Genomic DNA, 18,889 nt, shown 5'->3' with positions numbered 1-18,889 from the left:
GAGCCCCATTTGACTTGCAGCACTCTCCTCCCATCCACCACTTAAAGAGCTCCAAGAGAAATGCAGCTCCCTCCAACCACAATTCTTAGAGCCCTAGGAGAAATGCAGCTCCCTGCAACCACCACTCATAGACCACCAGCAGAAATGCAGCACCCTGCAAGAACCACTCAGAGTCCTAGGAGGATGCAGCACCCTCAAACTACCCCCAGCAGAAATGCAGCACCTTCCAGCCACCACTCATGGAGTTCAGGAGAAATGCAGCACCCTCCAACCACCACTTAAAGAACCCCAGGAGAAATTCAGCACCCTCCAATCACCACTCATAGACCCCAGTAGAAATGTAGCACCCTCCAACTACACTCAAAGAGCTGCAACAGAAACACAGCACTCTCCAGCCACAACTCATAGAGCCAGGAGACATGTAGCATCTTCCAACCACCACTCGAAGAGCCCCAGGAGAAATGCAGCACAATCCAACTATAAGTTAAAGAGCATCAGCAGAAATGCAGCACCCTCCAACCACCACTCATAAAGCCCCATTTGACTTGCAGCACCACCCCTCCCATCCACCACTTAAAGAACCCCAGGAGAAATGCAGCACCCCCCAACCACAATTCTTAGAGCCCTAGGAGAAATGCAGCACCTTGCAACCACCACTCATAGACCACCAGCAGAAATGCAGCACCCTCTAACCACCACTTAAAGAACCCCAGAAGAAATGCAGCACACTTCAATCACCACTCATAGAGCCCCATTTGTCTTGCAGCACCACCCCTCCCATCCACCACTTAAAGAACCCCAGGAGAAATGCAGCACCCCCCAACCACAATTCTTAGAGCCCTAGGAGAAATGCAGCACCTTGCAACCACCACTCATAGACCACCAGCAGAAATGCAGCACCCTCTAACCACCACTTAAAGAACCCCAGAAGAAATGCAGCACACTTCAATCACCACTCATAAAGCCCCATTTGACTTGCAGCACCACCCCTCCCATCCACCACTTAAAGAACCCCAGGAGAAATGCAGCACCCCCCAACCACAATTCTTAGAGCCCTAGGAGAAATGCAGCACCTTGCAACCACCACTCATAGACCACCAGCAGAAATGCAGCACCCTCTAACCACCACTTAAAGAACCCCAGAAGAAATGCAGCACACTTCAATCACCACTCATAAAGCCCCATTTGACTTGCAGCACCACCCCTCCCATCCACCACTTAAAGAACCCCAGGAGAAATGCAGCACCCCCCAACCACAATTCTTAGAGCCCTAGGAGAAATGCAGCACCTTGCAACCACCACTCATAGACCACCAGCAGAAATGCAGCACCATCTAACCACCACTTAAAGAACCCCAGAAGAAATGCAGCACACTTCAATCACCACTCATAAAGCCCCATTTGACTTGCAGCACCACCCCTCCCATCCACCACTTAAAGAACCCCAGGAGAAATGCAGCACACTTCAATCACAATTCTTAGAGCCCTAGGAGAAATGCAGCACCTTGCAACCACCACTCATAGACCACCAGCAGAAATGCAGCACCCTCCAACCACCACTTAAAGAACCCCAGAAAAATGCAGCACACTTCAATCACCACTCATAAAGCCCCATTTGACTTGCAGCACCACCCCTCCCATCCACCACTTAAAGAACCCCAGGAGAAATGCAGCACCCCCCAACCACAATTCTTAGAGCCCTAGGAGAAATGCAGCACCTTGCAACCACCACTCATAGACCACCAGCAGAAATGCAGCACCCTCTAACCACCACTTAAAGAACCCCAGAAGAAATGCAGCACACTTCAATCACCACTCATAGAGCCCCATTTGTCTTGCAGCACCACCCCTCCCATCCACCACTTAAAGAACCCCAGGAGAAATGCAGCACCCCCCAACCACAATTCTTAGAGCCCTAGGAGAAATGCAGCACCTTGCAACCACCACTCATAGACCACCAGCAGAAATGCAGCACCCTCTAACCACCACTTAAAGAACCCCAGAAGAAATGCAGCACACTTCAATCACCACTCATAAAGCCCCATTTGACTTGCAGCACCACCCCTCCCATCCACCACTTAAAGAACCCCAGGAGAAATGCAGCACCCCCCAACCACAATTCTTAGAGCCCTAGGAGAAATGCAGCACCTTGCAACCACCACTCATAGACCACCAGCAGAAATGCAGCACCCTCTAACCACCACTTAAAGAACCCCAGAAGAAATGCAGCACACTTCAATCACCACTCATAAAGCCCCATTTGACTTGCAGCACCACCCCTCCCATCCACCACTTAAAGAACCCCAGGAGAAATGCAGCACCCTCCAACCACAATTCTTAGAGCCCTAGGAGAAATGCAGCACCTTGCAACCACCACTCATAGACCACCAGCAGAAATGCAGCACCCTCTAACCACCACTTAAAGAACCCCAGAAGAAATGCAGCACACTTCAATCACCACTCATAGAGCCCCATTTGTCTTGCAGCACCACCCCTCCCATCCACCACTTAAAGAGCCCCAGGAGAAATGCAGAACTCTTCAACTACCACTCATAAACCCCCAGCAGAAATGCAGCATCCTCCAGCCACCACTCATAGAGTTCAGGAGAATTGCAGCACCCTCCAACCACCACTTAAAGAACCTCAGGAGACATGCAGTACACACCATTCACCACTCAAAGAGCCGCTGCATCAATGAAGCACCCTCCAGCCACCACACATAGAACTGCAGCAGAAATGTAGTACCCTGAAACCACTTCTAACTAATCCCCAGAGAAATGCAACACCCACCATCCAGCAATCACTGAGCCCTAGGAGAAAGGTAGCATGCTTCAACCAGCACTTACAGATTCCCAGGACAAATGTAGCACTCTCCTAGCATCACTCAGATAGTGCCAAGGGAAATGCATTACCCTCCATTCACCATTCAGATATTTGTAGGAGAAATGCAGCACTAAACTATCATGTCACACAGAAAAATAGAAACTCGGGGGAAGGAGGGAGGGAAGGGACAGTTGGGGAAAGCAGCCTGGTGGCTTACTACCAGTGCTGTACATACACTACCATGTGAAAGACCTGGGTAGTGTATGTACAGATCTCTGCAACTAGGGATCCTCTGTGCTTATCCTAGGCTTTCTTGAATTTCATTACTGTTTTTATCTCCACCACCTCCACCTGCCACCTGCAACCCTTTCTCTAAGGAATCCACTGCTTATTTCTCAGTCATATCTTCTGCCCTCAAGGTTGGCTGGTGCTAGGGATTCTGCAGAGTCAGCCCCTGGAAAGAGTCTGAGTCAATGCACAATGGTGCCTCCTACAGTCTGGATTTAGGGCTTGTTACTGCAGGGTTCTGATAGATGCCCTGGGCCATGGTCCCCATTGCTGTAGATTCTCACTGCAATGACTGAGCTGAGTGAACAGAGGTTGGATATTATAAACCAGGGGGAACCATCCCTGGGTAGTTGTGAATGAAGGCTGGTGCCAGATCCTGACCCTAGTCTAATTGAGCTTGAAGCCCAAAGGAGAAGGAGCGACCTGTTGGGCAATAGAAACTCCCCATACATTCTGATGGAGGAAAGGGCCATTAGTTTCATCTCTGCCCAGCTTCACACCTGGTGGAATGCTATAGTCCCTAGCTCCTTGGTCTTCACTCTCAGTCCTCAAGGACCGCCAATGGTTCAGTATTTCAGGATATCCCTAATCAATATGAATGAAAGAGATTGGCATACAATGGAGATAGTAGGCTTGCAAACCTTGTTGATACATATTCATAACAGGTATCCTGAAAACCTGGCCCACTGGCAGCCCTTAAGGACTGAGAGTAAAGACTAAGACCCTAGCTGATCTTTGTCTTCCTCTCACTTCTCTGCAACAAGGGATCCTTTGTGCTTATCCTAGGCTTTCTTGAATGTCATTACTGTTTTTATCTCTACCACCTCCATCTGCCACCCTTTCTCTAAGGAATCCACTGCTTATTTCTAGGAAAAGCAGCATAAAATCTGTTTTACTCTTCTAGGATCTTGATGGTACTTGTGGATTGGCCACTGTTGGAAAAAAATACTGGGCTTGATTGACCTTTGGTCTGTCCCAGTATGGCAATGCTTATGTTCTTATGAATCTTTTCTAATGTTATTCCTGAATCTACTCCATTGAACTCTATACTCCGATCTCTTGTGAGGAAATTTCATTCCATGGCAAGGTATTATTTATACCTTTGGGGTATCTCATTTCTCTATTGTATTATGCTCCATGGAAAGCCTGCACTCTCTAACCACAGCTCAAAGCGTAAATGGATGACAGTAACCTTCCATATTTGAAACCTGAGATCATGACCTATAGTGTTGGCTCTTAAGGAAATGGAGGTGAAAAGCAGTTGGAACTATTTCCTGGCAACGAGCATAGCATGGGGTAGACCAGGAAACAAATTGGTGGCAGTAGGAAAGGAAAGCATCGCAGATCAACTCTGTCGGAATAGAGAAGTGGAAAGATCAGTTTACTGTACCTGAAAAGAAATGTGCTTTGAAGCCCTTCTTAGAGACTGTATTGTCCGACTTGAACTCTATCCTCATGTTGTTGTATTGTGATGTGATCACCTCGGGTTTCTCGGCCCCACAGAACTTGCCATGTAATTTGGAGTCAGCAGTCAGACCACTGCGCACCTCCACATAGTCGTATTTACACACCTGGGGGAAGAAGGTATACTGTTAGTTGGGGGAGGGGATGGGGTGGATGGCACTATGCCTGGTAAGGATTTCATCTGCTAGACAGAAGTTATACAATAAATCCAAGAGATTTGAGAGGTCAGGAGAGACCTCCCTCCCCCCTCACACCAGAAACTGAGAACTTTGCATTCAGAGGCAGACACTCTCACAAAGTTCTGTCACAAGTAAGGGGAATTAAGGCATCCCTACCAGGAAAGGCAGAATTAATAGAACTAGATTTCTTAGAAAAATGGAAGACCAAATCTGTAATCCATTCTGACTCAGGTTCTCCAGAGAGTCAACTCAAGGGTTAACACAAGACTATCTCTACTTCAGGAAACAGGTGAAAGCTTGTCTCTTGAACCAGGCCTTTAATAGAAGATGTAACTAACTTGTTAGTCTCTCTCACACACACACAAACAAGGAGTGACACAGGCTGCACACAGGGCCGCCGAGAGACTGCGCCGGGCCCGGGACAAGCCACCAGGCCGGGCCCCTTCCACCCAAACCCCCGCCAGCAGAAGTGCTGTCTTCTGACTCCAGCGTGCGCGGCCCACACAGATGCGCTCCTCTCAGTTGATCTTCGCTGTACTCTGCAGGGCTTCTGTGCGTTTGACGTCCTGCACGTCAGACGCACAGAAGCCCTGCAGAGTACAGCGAAGATCAGCTGAGAGGAGCGCATCTGTGTGGGCCGCGCACACTGGAGTTAGAACAGAAGACAGCACTTCTGCTGGCGGGGGTTCGGGTGGAAGGGGCCCGGTGGCGGGTGGGACTGCAGTGCTGGGCCCCCTTGGAGGCCCGGGCCCTGGGAATTTTGTCCCCCCTGTCCCCCCCTCTCGGCAGCCCTGGCTGCACATATTGAAGCAGGAGATGTTTATCCACTCCTACTCTAGCTTACATAATATTTAACCATCTCTCTGACCTCATGTGCACCTTTCTTTAAATTAGTCACCTTATTTTCTAACTTCCTTTACTCTCTTACCTATCTATATGTTCCATCTTTGCTTATACCCTAAGCTATCAATTAAAATGTTTTATTATGTATTGACATTGTAAGTAATACACTATGCCATACTTTGGTATTGTTATTTGAATATTTTGACTGCTGTAATTGTCTATTGCTCATGCTTGATTTAGTCATACTGTACACCGTCTTGAGTGAATTCCTTAAAAAAAGGCAGTAAATAAATCCTAATAAATAAAATAAATAATTAATTATTCCAGCTAAGGAGAAGATGGGACTGTTAGTGAGTCAGGCTATGAGAGAGAAAAGACAGATTTTGGTTACTCACATCATTCCCCTCCGTCTCAAACTGATCAAACTGCAGAGATATTCGGTACTGTGTGGGAGCAACCAGCTGCCAGATACAGTTCTTGTTTGGAGGATACTCCTTTGGCCAGCCAGGGCTGGTGATGGATCCATTGAGTTTGGTAAGAAACCCTCCGCAAGCAGCTATAGGGGAGAAATGAGAGCCAGAAATGTGACCAGACCAGTGCTCCCTATCTTTAGGTACGACAAAGGAAAGATTTCTTTTTTGTCAAAGTGTATCAACGCCCATTGTATTGAAAACTAACAGTCAATAAAAGGTGCAAGAAAAAAACAGCCCAGAAAATGGTGAGATAGCACTGCTAGTAGGACACGTGAGATACACTGTTGGCCACCTAGCACTTTTTTTTATCTATTCACATCCTGCTTCAAACATTTTAAAATGCTTTTAATAAATTCAAACAATAAAAACTCCATACGATGAAACAGCAAAAATGAAGGTACAGTTTCTCCAGTAACAGCATGTTCCATCTAGGCATCTCTCCTCATCTGTCCATCTAACTCCTCTTTGCTCTTCCTTTTCTGATATTTGGAAATATTTTCCCATACAGCCAAACTATTACCAACTTCCTATAATTCAAACAATTTTATTCATGTCTCAGTTCTATAGAGAACATATTCCAAGGATGAGAGCCAAACTAGCTGAAAGCTCTCTGACGTGTTTTAGACAATCTAATCTCAGATAGAGGAGCGGGGGTGGGCGGTACACTACCAGCAGCAACTAGCTCAAAGACCATAAAGTTCTTTTTTTTTTTTTTTTTACTACATTTATTAAATAGGATGGCCAAAATAATCTTTTAAAAACTACCATTAACATGCAGCCTTATTTCCAATGCAACCTATTCAATTTACACAGAGTAGCATAATTGAATCACACTATTTCTCTCTAAGATAAGGCGTAGTCATGAGTAGGCCTGGGTGAGCCTGGCCCCACCCACTTTGGATCCATGCCCACTCAAAATTGTAGAACCCTTGCTATAGCTGGCAGGGATCCCCAAGTCCTGCCAACTGAAGCATTCCTCCTCTAGCAGCCAACACACTCCCCTACATCTGGCAGTCAGCGGCATTATCTATAGGCTGCTGATGCACTGGCTCACCGCACATGCTGCCATCTGCAGAGTATATGGGAGTATTCTGGTCGCTGGAGGAGGACCTCTTCAGCTGGCAGGGCTTGTGGATTCCTGCCAGCTCAGATATTTACAATTTGAGCTGGAGCAGGGGCGTAGCCATGGGTGGGCCTGGGTGGGCCCAGGCCCACCCACTTAAGCCCAAGGCCCACCCAGGAATGGTGCACCCCGAGTCGAGCCGGTTTTAGGGCGGTGCGGGTGACAAGGCCTCGCGAGCCTCCCTTCCCCCCTCGGCCCGACCGGCAGCCCTCCTCCGCTCCTCCTCCATTCCGTCCCCCCCTCCGTTCCATCCCCCCCACGCAAGAGTGTTGAACCTGTCCTTTTTTCTTTTCAGTAGCAGCGAGTGACGTGAAGACAGTGCTTCAAGTTCTCCCTTTCCTCTTCACACAGTGTCCGTCCAGCCTTTACGATGACGTATTTCCTGTTTCCGCGAAGGCGGGTCGGACACTGTGTGAAGACAGGGAAGGGAGAACTTGAAGCTGGCAAACTTGCAGTTCCTTCACATCGCTCGCTGCTACTGAAAGAAAAAGGACAGGTTCAACACACTCATGTGCACGCGGGGGGGGGGGGGGGTGTGGATGGAGAGAACTCGGGCTGTTGGGGAGCTGAGGGAGGGCAGGGAGAATTGCTGGCCATGGATGGGAGGGGAGGAGGGAACGGATTGGACTCAGAGGGCTGTTGGGGAGCTGAGGGAGGGCAGAGAGAATCGCTGACCATGGATGGGAGGGGAGGGGGAACGGAGAGGACTCGGAGGGCTGTTGGGGAGCTGAGGGAGGGCAGGGAGAATGGCTGGCCATGGGTGGGAGGGGAGGGAGAGGGAGAGGGGAGCTGAGGGAGGGCAGGGAGAATTGCTGGCCATCACGGCAGGGGGAGGGAGAGGGGAGCTGAGGGAGGGCAGGGAGAATCGCTGGCCATGGATGGGATGGGAGGGCAGGGGGAGGGAGAGGGGAGCTGAGGGAGGGCAGGGAGAATTGCTGGCCATCACGGCAGGGGGAGGGAGAGGGGAGCTGAGGAAGGGCAGGGAGAATCGCTGGCCATCACGGCAGGGGGAGGGAGAGGGAGAGAACAGATTGCTGGACATGAAGAGGAGGGCGGGGGTGGGGAGAGAACAGATTGCTGGAGGGAAGGGGAGACAGGAAATTGCTGGACATTAGGACATGGATGGATGGATGGATGGAGGGGAGAGAGGAAATTGCTGGACATGGATGAGGAGAGGGGAGGGCAGGGGGAGAGAACATAAGGACACAGGAGGATGGTGGACATGGTGAGTGAAAAAATATCAAGTAGAAAGAAGACACTGCATAAAACAGAAGACACTGGGACCAAAGCGAATAGAAAAACTAAATGATCAGACAACAAAGGTAGAAAACATTTTTTAATTCAGAATTTATTAATTGGAATATGTCAGCTTTTGGAAATGTGCATCTGTGATATTTTGCATGTAAGTTTCAATTTTTCTAGTATTGCTGCATGCTGAGTCTGACTTCTTGAGGTAACTTTCCAGTTCAGAAATTTGCCTTCATATTACTACTACTATTTAACATTTCTAGAGCGCTACATTGTTGTGTCATGTGTTTTTCATGTGTGATCAAGGTGCAGTATTCTGCTAGCGTGTAGTATTTGCAGCCTTTTTTGTTTTGTTTTGTTTTTTGTTTCACTAGGTTGTGTACTGGTGTTTTAGAGCCCGGTGTAATTATAGTGCTGCCTTTCCAGGCATAAGGTTGTAGCTCGTCCTGTCCTTGGAATTAGTGCTGTTATGGTTTGGTAAGGTTATGAGTGTGTTTTTGCACAAGTTTGTGTATAGTGTTTTGTAGTGGAAAGATTGTGTGTTGGCCTTACTGAGGTGGCACCAAAACATCAGAAATGGTGTAGAGCCTAAATCATGACACACTACCTCTTGAAGGATCTATATATGGTCATTAATAAAAGGAGCTCACTGTGAACACTATCCACCCTAAAAAGGTGTTTAGTAGCTCTACATGAGAATTGTGATATGATCCCTTGTTTCATATTGTTGACGGTCTGCATTTTCAGTATCGGTATATTGGTGTATTAGGGTCTGCCCAGTGTAATATTTATGATACAGTAAGGTTCTGAGTGTGTTTTTGCACAAATTTGTGCATAGTGCTTTGCAGTTGAGCGATTGTGGTTAGTATATGCTTTGAGCAACCACTTTATTCTTTGACATATGACACATATCTAATATCTAAAATTCTTTGACATTTGATACATACCTAATATCTAAATTTAATTAAAGGTATTAATTGTCAATGGGGTGGAGCAAGGGAGAGGTGCCAGACCGGGGACTGGAGGCGGGGAAGAGAGAAAAGTGGTGGACCGATTGGTATTAATTGCCTTCGGAGAAAGTCTTCAGCTAACACAGCTTGAGGATCCTCATTAGCTAAAGTATTTATATTTTGAGGTGGAGGTATGGTGGGGCAGAGATAATTTTGTGCCCACCCACTTTAGGCTCAGGCCCACCCAAAATTGGCTGTCTGGCTACGCCACTGAGCTGGAGGTCACCAGGAAGGGGGAGGGGAGGGTTAGAAAATGTTCTGCACACCTATTTTGGGCTCAGGCCCACCTGAAATTGTACATCTGGCTATGCCACTAATCTTGGACCAACTGTAAACAACTTAAATTTTTGTAGTACAAGGAGTTGCAATAGCCTATTTTCATGATAACCAAAGCATGCGCCATTATCATATGAAGACAGATAAGAACACAGTTGATGAATTTGCCTCCTAAAAAAAGCCCACACAACCAATGACACCTGATTCATTATTGTTAGCTTATGATAGGATTTAGATTAGTATGCATCAAAGTTATATCAAAGTGGTCTCATTAATGGACTATTGTGTGTTGTGCCCAAAAATCACTGAGCAGAAAGGATCATGCGTGATGATGGATCCCACAGCTGCAGGATCCTAATCCACACCATCAAAACAGGGAATGTACAGATGCACTCACCTTCACACCGACGCTTGTCAGAAGCCAGTTCATAGCCCGGATCACAGGCACATTTGTAACTACCAAGGGTGTTGACACAGCGTTGCTCACAGCCACCATTGTTGGGTCTTGAACATTCGTCCACTTCTAGAAGGAAAAGTAGAAGACAGGGGGAGGCTCAATGATTGAGTTGTGGGGGGGGGGGGGGGGGAGGGTACTCATCCTCAAAGTCGCTTATGAGGGCCCTCAGTGATTGGGGTTAGACTTATGGATCCTTAGGGCCCCTCATAACTTAGAGCCCTCAGCAATGAACTGGGGTTACGCTTTCTTAGGCTCTTTCATAATTCTGGGCTCTCAATGCCTGGGGCTAGGATTACAGGACTAACATCACTTAAAAAGTAATTGTTTATCCTGGATGTTATTGAAAGTGTTATTCTGCTTCCCTCTGGAGCTATCATATTGCTAAAGGGTGTGATTTCACCAGGAATTGGGTTCAGGTCCAGAGGCAGACTGACCATTCGGGCAACCGGGCAGTGCCCGAGGGCCCAGAGACTCTATGGGACCCAGAGCTTCTGCCCGGTTGCCTGCCACTGCCGCACACGGCAGACCTCTCCGGTGGCCCTACTGTGAATGACCCTGGTGGTCCAGTGGCTACTGCAGGGGCAGGAAAGAATCTCACTCCTTTCTGCCCACTGCCACTATTCTGCCTGTGCCTGGCGCCACAGTGTTTTAAAAATGGCTGCTGAGACTTCCTGCGGCAGTCTTGCAAGACTGCTGAGACCCACAAGACTACCACGGGAAGTCTGTGCAGTCATTTAGAAAACACGGCGGACATGGCACCAGGCATAGGCAGAGTACTGGCAGTGGGCAGGAAAGAGTGGGATTATTTTCTGCAATCGAAGAAGCTGCTAGACCACCAGGGCCCTTCAAGGTAGGACCCACTTGACGTTAGCTTTGGAACTTTTAGTACAGGACCAGAGCTGGGCAGACTTTTACGGTCTGTGCCCTTAGAAAGGCAGGGACAAATCAAACTCGGATATACATATAAAGTATTACATACCATGTAAAATGAGTTTATCTTGTTGGGCAAACTGGATGGACCATTCAGGTCTTTATCTGCTGTCATTTACTATGTTACAATGGAATTGTATTTCTGGGTTTAACCACCAGCGGCAGTCAGCAGTGCCAATTGCAGTCAGCTGAATATTACCCCTAAGGTTATAAAATGAGGGAGTAAGTCACCTGTACCATTTTTAGACAAGGACACCAGTGGTACTGTACCATTAATCTTTCTGCATTCCATACACATTTAATACTCCCACTGTATAGATCTGGAACTTCATTTTATGTAGAATGTAGAGACTGGAACTGAGGCATCCTGATCGGGATGTGTTCAGTTCCAGTCATATGCAGCATACAACGGAGAGGATCAAAGTACACAGCACAAGCAAGCCAGAAAAAAAGGACAAAGGGCTCTCAAGACTGAAACAAGTGCGCTTTATTGGTGACCCAACACTGGCTGTGTTTCAGCGTAAGTAACACCTGCCTCAGGGGCAGTGGCGTACCAAGGGGGAGGCGGTGGGGGCGATCCACCCCGGATGCACGCTGCTGGGGGGTGCCGCGGTGCGCGCCTGCTCCTCCGAGTTCACTAAACTTCGTTCGTTCACTGCAGCTCCCTCTGCCCTGGAACAGGTTACTTCCTGTTCCAGGGCAGAGGGAGCTGCAGCGAATGAACGAAGTTTAGCGAACTTGGAGGAGCAGGCGCGCGCTGTGGCACACCCCCCCCCCCCAGTGGCGTGCACTCAGGGGGGTGTCATTTCGCCGGAGGGGGGGAGGTGTCATCTAGCACACTGCACCCGGGGGGGAGGGCGCATCGGCGCTCCGTCCCAGCTGCCATCCAGTCCAGGAACGCCACTGCTCAGGGGTCAATTCAGGCAACACTGGATACGTAAATGGTTGCTCAAAATATAGGTATAGTGGCTCAACACAATAAAAGTGCACTCTGGAAAGTATGAAAGAAGTAGCTCTAGCGGAACAAAACGCCGAGAGATCGCGCTACTGGTATTTAAAGAAAAGGATCTGCTGATGCGCAGCCTTTTCTAAAATATCTGCAGGAGTGCAGGTACACTTGGCATTTCTGGCCAGTTAAATCACTTTGAATATTGACCCCTCAGTGCCTAAATATAAGTGCCATTTGCATGCTAAGATGTTACCAGACAGACTCAATTGAGGCAGAAAGCATTTTTACAATTAAAATCTAGGGTATTGGTACTAGGTGCCTCTTTTTTCCAGAATTTTCCGTGCAAATGTTTGGTAACAAATGAGAAGAATTCTTATATTTTTCTAGATCCCACACACCTGGAAATATTTCTGGTTGAAAAACAGAAAGTATAAATAAAGTATAAACAGGGTATTTTTCTTCTTTCTCTGTTCTTTTCCTTACTATTAAGCAGGTTGTAATTTGGGGTGATAATCATTTTGGTGTCTGGAGGTTTATTTACATAATTTTCTTTTATGTTGACAGTGATCATTTTCTCCTGGTTCTCCGTGATGTGAACTTGTATGCTTTTTGGTTACCTTATTTGTAGACGTTTTCCTATTTCCTACACATAATGCTGTGTGTTTCTTTTGTAACATCTCTCTATATAAAAAGCAACACCAACGTTCTATGAAGCCTCCAGCCGGAAGTGTGAAGGGGGCGAGATATCCGGTTTCCCTATGAGTGTCTGCCCCGCCCTCTCTGTAACACAGTCAGTGAAGGAAAACAGCAGAGCACGAAATCAAATCGCTGGCTCTGTAACAGTGAAGGACTCAGAGGGGGGAGGGGACAGAGGCCAGAGGGCAGGGACACACACACTCCCACATGCACACAGAAGAAAACATTGCTAGCCCCCGTTTCATTTGCATCAGAAACGGGGCTTTTTTACTAGTATTAAGATAATTAACAAAAAAAGATTATAGAATACTACTACCATGTACATGCATAATTATAACATTCATGGGTGTACGTGCTCTGTGTGCGCTCAGCACTATTCTGTATATTGCATGTGCAGCTCGCAAAGTGTGTATTTGAAAGGGAGTGTAAACTTGGGCGGGTTCTACATCTGCAGATGTAAATCACAGAATGCTATACATTATGCACTAAAATGCAACATCTAAGTGTGTGCATTTATACCTGCCATAGACCAGGTGTAAATATTGGCTCGTAAATGCCAATTTATGCTCTATTCTATAGTGGCATCTGAATGCCTAGTATTTTGGGGCATTTTGGCACCTACCTTTTAGCACACTATACTAAATTGCCCCCTTACCCCCTGATTCTATAAAATTGGGTGCCCAACTTAATGCTAACCCCTGATTCTATAAAAGTTGCCAAAAATTACGTACGCAAATTTAGGCGTGTTCCCGATTTGTGTGTGCAACTTAATAAAATAATGAGCCAATTTGTACCAATTATTGTCTTTTTAACAAGCAATTATTGGCACCGATTACATTTCATTGGGATCTATGTGCATAATGTTAGGCACTGGGTCCAGGTCAAAAATGTACGCATGGCCTGAAAAAGGGGGCTTGGAAATGGGAGGATCGTGGGTATTTTGGGATGGGTCAGGGTGTGGTTTTCAGTTATGTATGTAATTGTAAAATAACTGTGCTCTGTGCATAAATTTAGGGGCATTGGCATTTGCTCTACGTTTTTGATGGTGCAAATGGTGGAGCCTAAAGTTACGTGCGACCTCTCTACTTTAGTGTCAATGCTATAAACCGTGCTGAACTTTAGGCGTGGCTTATAGAATACCGCTTAAGTGTGTGTGTGTGGGGGGGGGGGGGGGGTTCAGCACAAATTTGACAGACACCATATATAGAATCTAGCCCTTAGTGCACAAAGTTGTGTGTGCAATTCCCAAAATAAGGTCAGTTACATGCAATGTTTCCTCTAAGGAGTGGCCTGGTGTGTGCAAATTTTTTTTTGTGTGTGTGTGACTAACAAGTTTTAGAAACCAACAATTTTTGAGTGCCAGTACTAGCAATGCATTTCTATATATAGCTCAAAAAAATTTTTTTTGAGCAACAATGTAAAATCTGTGAGCAATGCTCCTAAAATGTATGAACAATCGCCCATGCGCTCCGCTTACATGACCAACAATACTATAATGACTTTGTATCACTCCATGGTGCGACTGCATCTTGAGTATTGTGTTCAGTTCTGATCGTCATATCTCAAAAAAGATATAGCGGAATTAGAAAGGGTTCAAAGAAGAGCGACCAAAATGATAAAGGGGATGGAACTCTTCTCGTATGAGGAAAGGCTAAAGAGGTTAGGGCTGTTCAGCTTGGAGAAGAGACGGATAAAGGGAGGTATGATTGAGGTCTACAAAATTCTGAGTGGTGTAGAACGAGTAGAAGTAAATCATTTTTTTCACTCGTTCCAAAAGTACAAAGACTAGGGGACACTCGAGGAAATACTTTTAAAATAAATAGGAGGAAATATTCTTTCACTCAACGAATAGTTAAGCTCTGGAACTCTTTGCCAGAGGATGTAGTAACAGCGGTTAGCATATCTGGGTTTAAAATAGATTTGGACAAATTCCTGGAGGAAAAGTCTATAGTCTGATAAATTGAGACAGACATGGGGAAGCAACTGCTTGCCCCGGGATTGGTAGCATGGAATGTTGCTAATAATTGGGTTTCGGTCAGGTACTTGTGACCTGGCTTGACCACTGTTTGGAAAACAGGATACTCAGGGCTGGTCTTAGTAATTTCAGGGCCCTGTGTAGACCAGTTCAGTGAGCCCCCCCCCACACACTCACGCTCACCCTTCTGCCCGCGCCCTCCATCATAAGCCATAATTTATCAGTGTAAAAGGAGGTTTAGAGCTCTCAGAACCCCATCTCACCCCATACCTTGATATGCATCCACCACGTTTCAGTAGAGAGCGGCAGACAGTGGCATAAGTGTTCATATCCCATCAGCTGCCAAGTCCAGAGCCTCCTCGCTGCTGCATCCCACCCTTGTGGAAGCAGGAAGTGACATCAAAGGGGGCAGGACACAGCAGTGAGGAGGCTCTGGGCTTCGGAAGCTGACAGGATATGAAAATCGCTGCTGCTGCCTGATGCCTGATGCTTTCTACTGAAATGTGGATGCACATTAAGGTACAGAGCAGGGAGGTGTTCTAAGACAGAAGGACTGATGTACCAGAGATGTGGGACCCTTACCAGGGGCGTAGCTACGTGGGGCCACGGGGGCCTGGCCCCCTAGATTTGGCCCTGGCCCCCCCGCTGCCGACCCTTTCGACCCCCCTTTCCGCCGCTGCCAACCCTCCCCCACCACCGCCGTCAGGTACCTGTGCTAGCGGGGGTCCCCAACCCTGTGTCTGTTTCTGTGTGAGTTGTCCTGACGTCCTGCACGGACGACTCACACAGAAACAGAATCCTTCCACATCAGCTGCAGCAACGCACCGGCCCGGAGACTGGTGCTGAAGAGGACTTCGGATGGCGGGAGTTGGGGACCCCCGCCAGAACAGGTATCTGATGGCGGCAGCAGTGCCGGGTTGCCGGTGGCGGGAAGAGGGGGTTGAAAGGGGAGGGGCGCCAGGGGGAGGGTGAAAAAAGTGGTGGCGACGGCGAGCGGGTCAAAAGTGGTGGTGGTGGGGGGGGGGGTCGGCAGTGCTGGGGGGGCCCTAAAATGTTCTCACCTCAGGCTCTGGACCCTCCTCCTGCCGGTCTGGCTATGGCCCTATGCGACCGCCCCTGTTGCCCCTGCTTAAGACTGGCCCTGAGGAATCTAGGCTAGATGGTCTGACCCAGTATGGCTACTCTTATGTTCTTTTGCTAATTGGCTTTAAGAATCAATAATTGTTAATTAATGGTGTTAATTGGTGCTGAATTAACTCTAATTGGCAGGTAGGTACGTAACTGACCATAATCGATATTCTCACACGCGGGAGGGGGGAATGGAGGGTATTGAATACTAGCAATTGCTCATCTAACTACCTACAGCTAGGCACAACTCATTACGCCAGCATTTAGGCTGCTGTAAATGCTCATGTCTAAAGTTAGGAGCGGAATTATGGACTTACACAGGTATTCTATAACAAAAGTTCCATGCAGAGCTGCCATTATAGAATTTGTGCTTAGTGCGCATCATCCCGATGCCTACATTATGGTGACTTTTTCAGAATTTACTCCTCAGTGTCTTAACTTCAGAAAGATTGTTTCCCAGTCTTGAGTACAGAATGAATTGGCATTCCCATAAGCATGGGAAGTGAGATGTTTTGGTCATGCCAATAGATGGCAGCAACACCAGACTTTTAAAAGGGAATGAAGCCAGATAGAAGGGGGGCCATTTATGTTTCTTTCTCACCTGGAGAACACGGAAGGAAAGGGAAGTGGCTGCTGAGGTACATTCCTGCACTCCTAAAAGAGAGAAGATGGGGCAGGACAAAGAGGTTTTAGAGGAAAGTTCCTCAAAAAAGGGACCAGAGATCAAAGGCCAATAGTGTGACCCCTGGAATTTCCTGCACGGAGAGGTTATGGAGATCCCCTGCGATGTGCTTATACACTATCACCTGTCTTCTGATATGACTGAATCAAGGAATGGATTCAATCAAGAGGTGCTGGAAGAGAGAGAGAGAGAGAGAGAGAGAGAGAGAGAAACCTTAACCTGCCTTCTGAAGTCATAAGTAACCTAAGTAACCACTTTTCTAATAAGAAGAAACTCTGGGGGAAAGAGAATTAGGAGCCTTGTTTACATTTCTGGACTCAGCTTTATGCATCTGTCCAAAGGAAGACTCCAGACTGAGTTAGAGAGGTGACTGTTTATAATTGTAAATACCAGAAGCAGCTGCCTGTCACCTGCAAACTGTTAAACTTCAAGTAAAGCTTGAATTTTGGGGAGGGATCCACACCACAGTTGTACTGTCTGATTATTTACTCAAGATGAACCAGGAAGACAATAGGAGGCCCAATAGAGATTTCTGTCACTTCAAGGAACCACCCCCTCCCCCTTATGAAAAGTGTTTATGTGTCCTGGATCATACAGAAGTAAGGTTCTCCATTTCTCTGCAGCCTTAACAATGATCACATCTTGTTGGGTAACGACCCTTCTGCTCCCCTCCACTTCTCCTGCATTAGTTCTTATTATTCACAGCACATAGGAGAGTGGAAGAGAATACAAAATGAGAAAGAACACTGAAAGGGTTTCTTGCCTCTGACCCATTACCAGCCCTAAGGCTGGACCCTCCCCAGGAAAAAGTGCTCAAGAATTCCTTTCTATCTAGTGCTTTTGATTTTTTTTTGCCATAGCTGGAGGAGAAGGGATCAGCTAGTCAGACCCAGGTGATGTATTCAGCAGACAGTGGCTCCTGTGGGCTCCAGCATTCTCTTAAGCAAGCTCTGCATGGTGGCAGCAGCAGCGGTGAGCCCAGTTAATAGGAAGACTCCCCTGCTGGCTCTAGATTTTCTGCTTCCCCCTCTATGAATTTTTTTGTTGCTTTTCACTCACGCCTGTGCTTTGTAATTTTTAAAACATGCATTAGAACTTTGTAACCACTCATACATTGATGCACATTAATTCATAGGTTAATTCATGCTAAATCAATTTTGTGTGCATTAAAAGTTTTAAGGCATGATAATGAGCCAGTGTACTTTAGCAAATGCACATCCTTACTCGTTACTTGTCAAAACGATGACTGAAATGCTACTCTTGGAAATGTGTCACCCCCAAGCACATGCTTACTTTACTGGTGCCTAGAAACATGGAAAGGAGGTTTCTATATAGAAATTAATTCGTGGATCCTGCTGAACCAGCAAGCATTTACCTTTAAAGAAGTTGACAGCAAATCCAGCCTTGTTGATGGACCCGTCAGACACAAATTTCATCCACAGTTTATTGGAGGTGCTTTTGATGTCATCAGGCTTGTCATAGCCACAGTATCGTCCGATCAAAGGGCTTGACTCAGCATTGCCGTCTCGGATCTCGAGGTAGTCATAGGCACAGCTGTCATGCCTCTCAATCTGTGGTGTAGCAGAAGGGCGGGGAAAGCCTTCAGCACACACAAGACATGTTACACCTGCAAAGCAGAGACACCGGGACACAGGAGGCTGCCATGGCACTGTTGGACAGAGGTCAAGCAGTACCCTACCCTGCTACATAACCCTTGGGTAAAAAAACATCAAGGGCATGTTCCAGGAAGAGCTAAATGTTCTCCTGAATTGTGCCACTGGTGGTTTTAAAATAAATAAATAAATAACATTTGTCAGTGCTTTATAATGATTAACTTGAATATGAGACACTGATTAAAATAAAAAGTCATCTTAAGTTGAATCAAGCCTGTGATTGACTGATGTTTTGTCTCAGATTTGTTGGGGATTTTTCCCCAAATTATAAAACATTGATGGAGCTGTGAAAACTCATCTTCTGCTTATAAGAAAGTGCTCACTAGCAGGTGTAAAATGCGAGCAATAGCTGACTCCTTTTTCCCAAGCTCCTGAAGGCTCGGGTCATGTCCCAGAATGGTGTCCCATCATACCTCAAAAGACTGGAAAGTGAGCCCCACATGGAAGCCATCGGACACTGAGATCTTCCAGATACAGACTTTGTTGGGTCTGTAGTCGTCCGGGTAATTGGGAGACTGGATATGGCCGTTGTCCTTCTTCACCTCCCCTCCACAAATAGCTGGAAGGGAAAAAAGAATGAGCGAGTGAGGGAGCTGGTATATTTAATTATTTATTTACACAGATTTGCTATACTGCCTCTCTCATTGTCAATGCAGCAAGGTGGTTTATGATT

General features: G+C 46.9%; 1 protein-coding gene across 1 annotated transcript in view; it reads right to left on the bottom strand.

The window, feature by feature from the left end:
- The window catches only part of BMP1 (bone morphogenetic protein 1), a 232,114-nt gene that overhangs the window by 96,126 nt on the left and 117,099 nt on the right, over positions 1 to 18,889 (bottom strand). The window contains exons 11-15 of the mRNA XM_030202005.1: positions 18,630 to 18,775; positions 17,919 to 18,114; positions 10,124 to 10,249; positions 5,992 to 6,152; positions 4,501 to 4,681 (exon numbers count right to left, since the gene is read on the bottom strand). Of these exons, the coding sequence (XP_030057865.1) occupies positions 4,501 to 4,681; positions 5,992 to 6,152; positions 10,124 to 10,249; positions 17,919 to 18,114; positions 18,630 to 18,775 (810 nt within the window). The remainder of the gene's footprint in view (positions 1 to 4,500; positions 4,682 to 5,991; positions 6,153 to 10,123; positions 10,250 to 17,918; positions 18,115 to 18,629; positions 18,776 to 18,889) is intronic.

This window comes from Microcaecilia unicolor, chromosome 4, assembly GCF_901765095.1.
Source record: "Microcaecilia unicolor chromosome 4, aMicUni1.1, whole genome shotgun sequence".
NCBI classification, from domain to species: Eukaryota; Metazoa; Chordata; class Amphibia; order Gymnophiona; family Siphonopidae; genus Microcaecilia; species Microcaecilia unicolor.
Note: the sequence above shows the minus strand (reverse complement) of the source record. Positions and strands in the feature narration are given on the sequence as shown.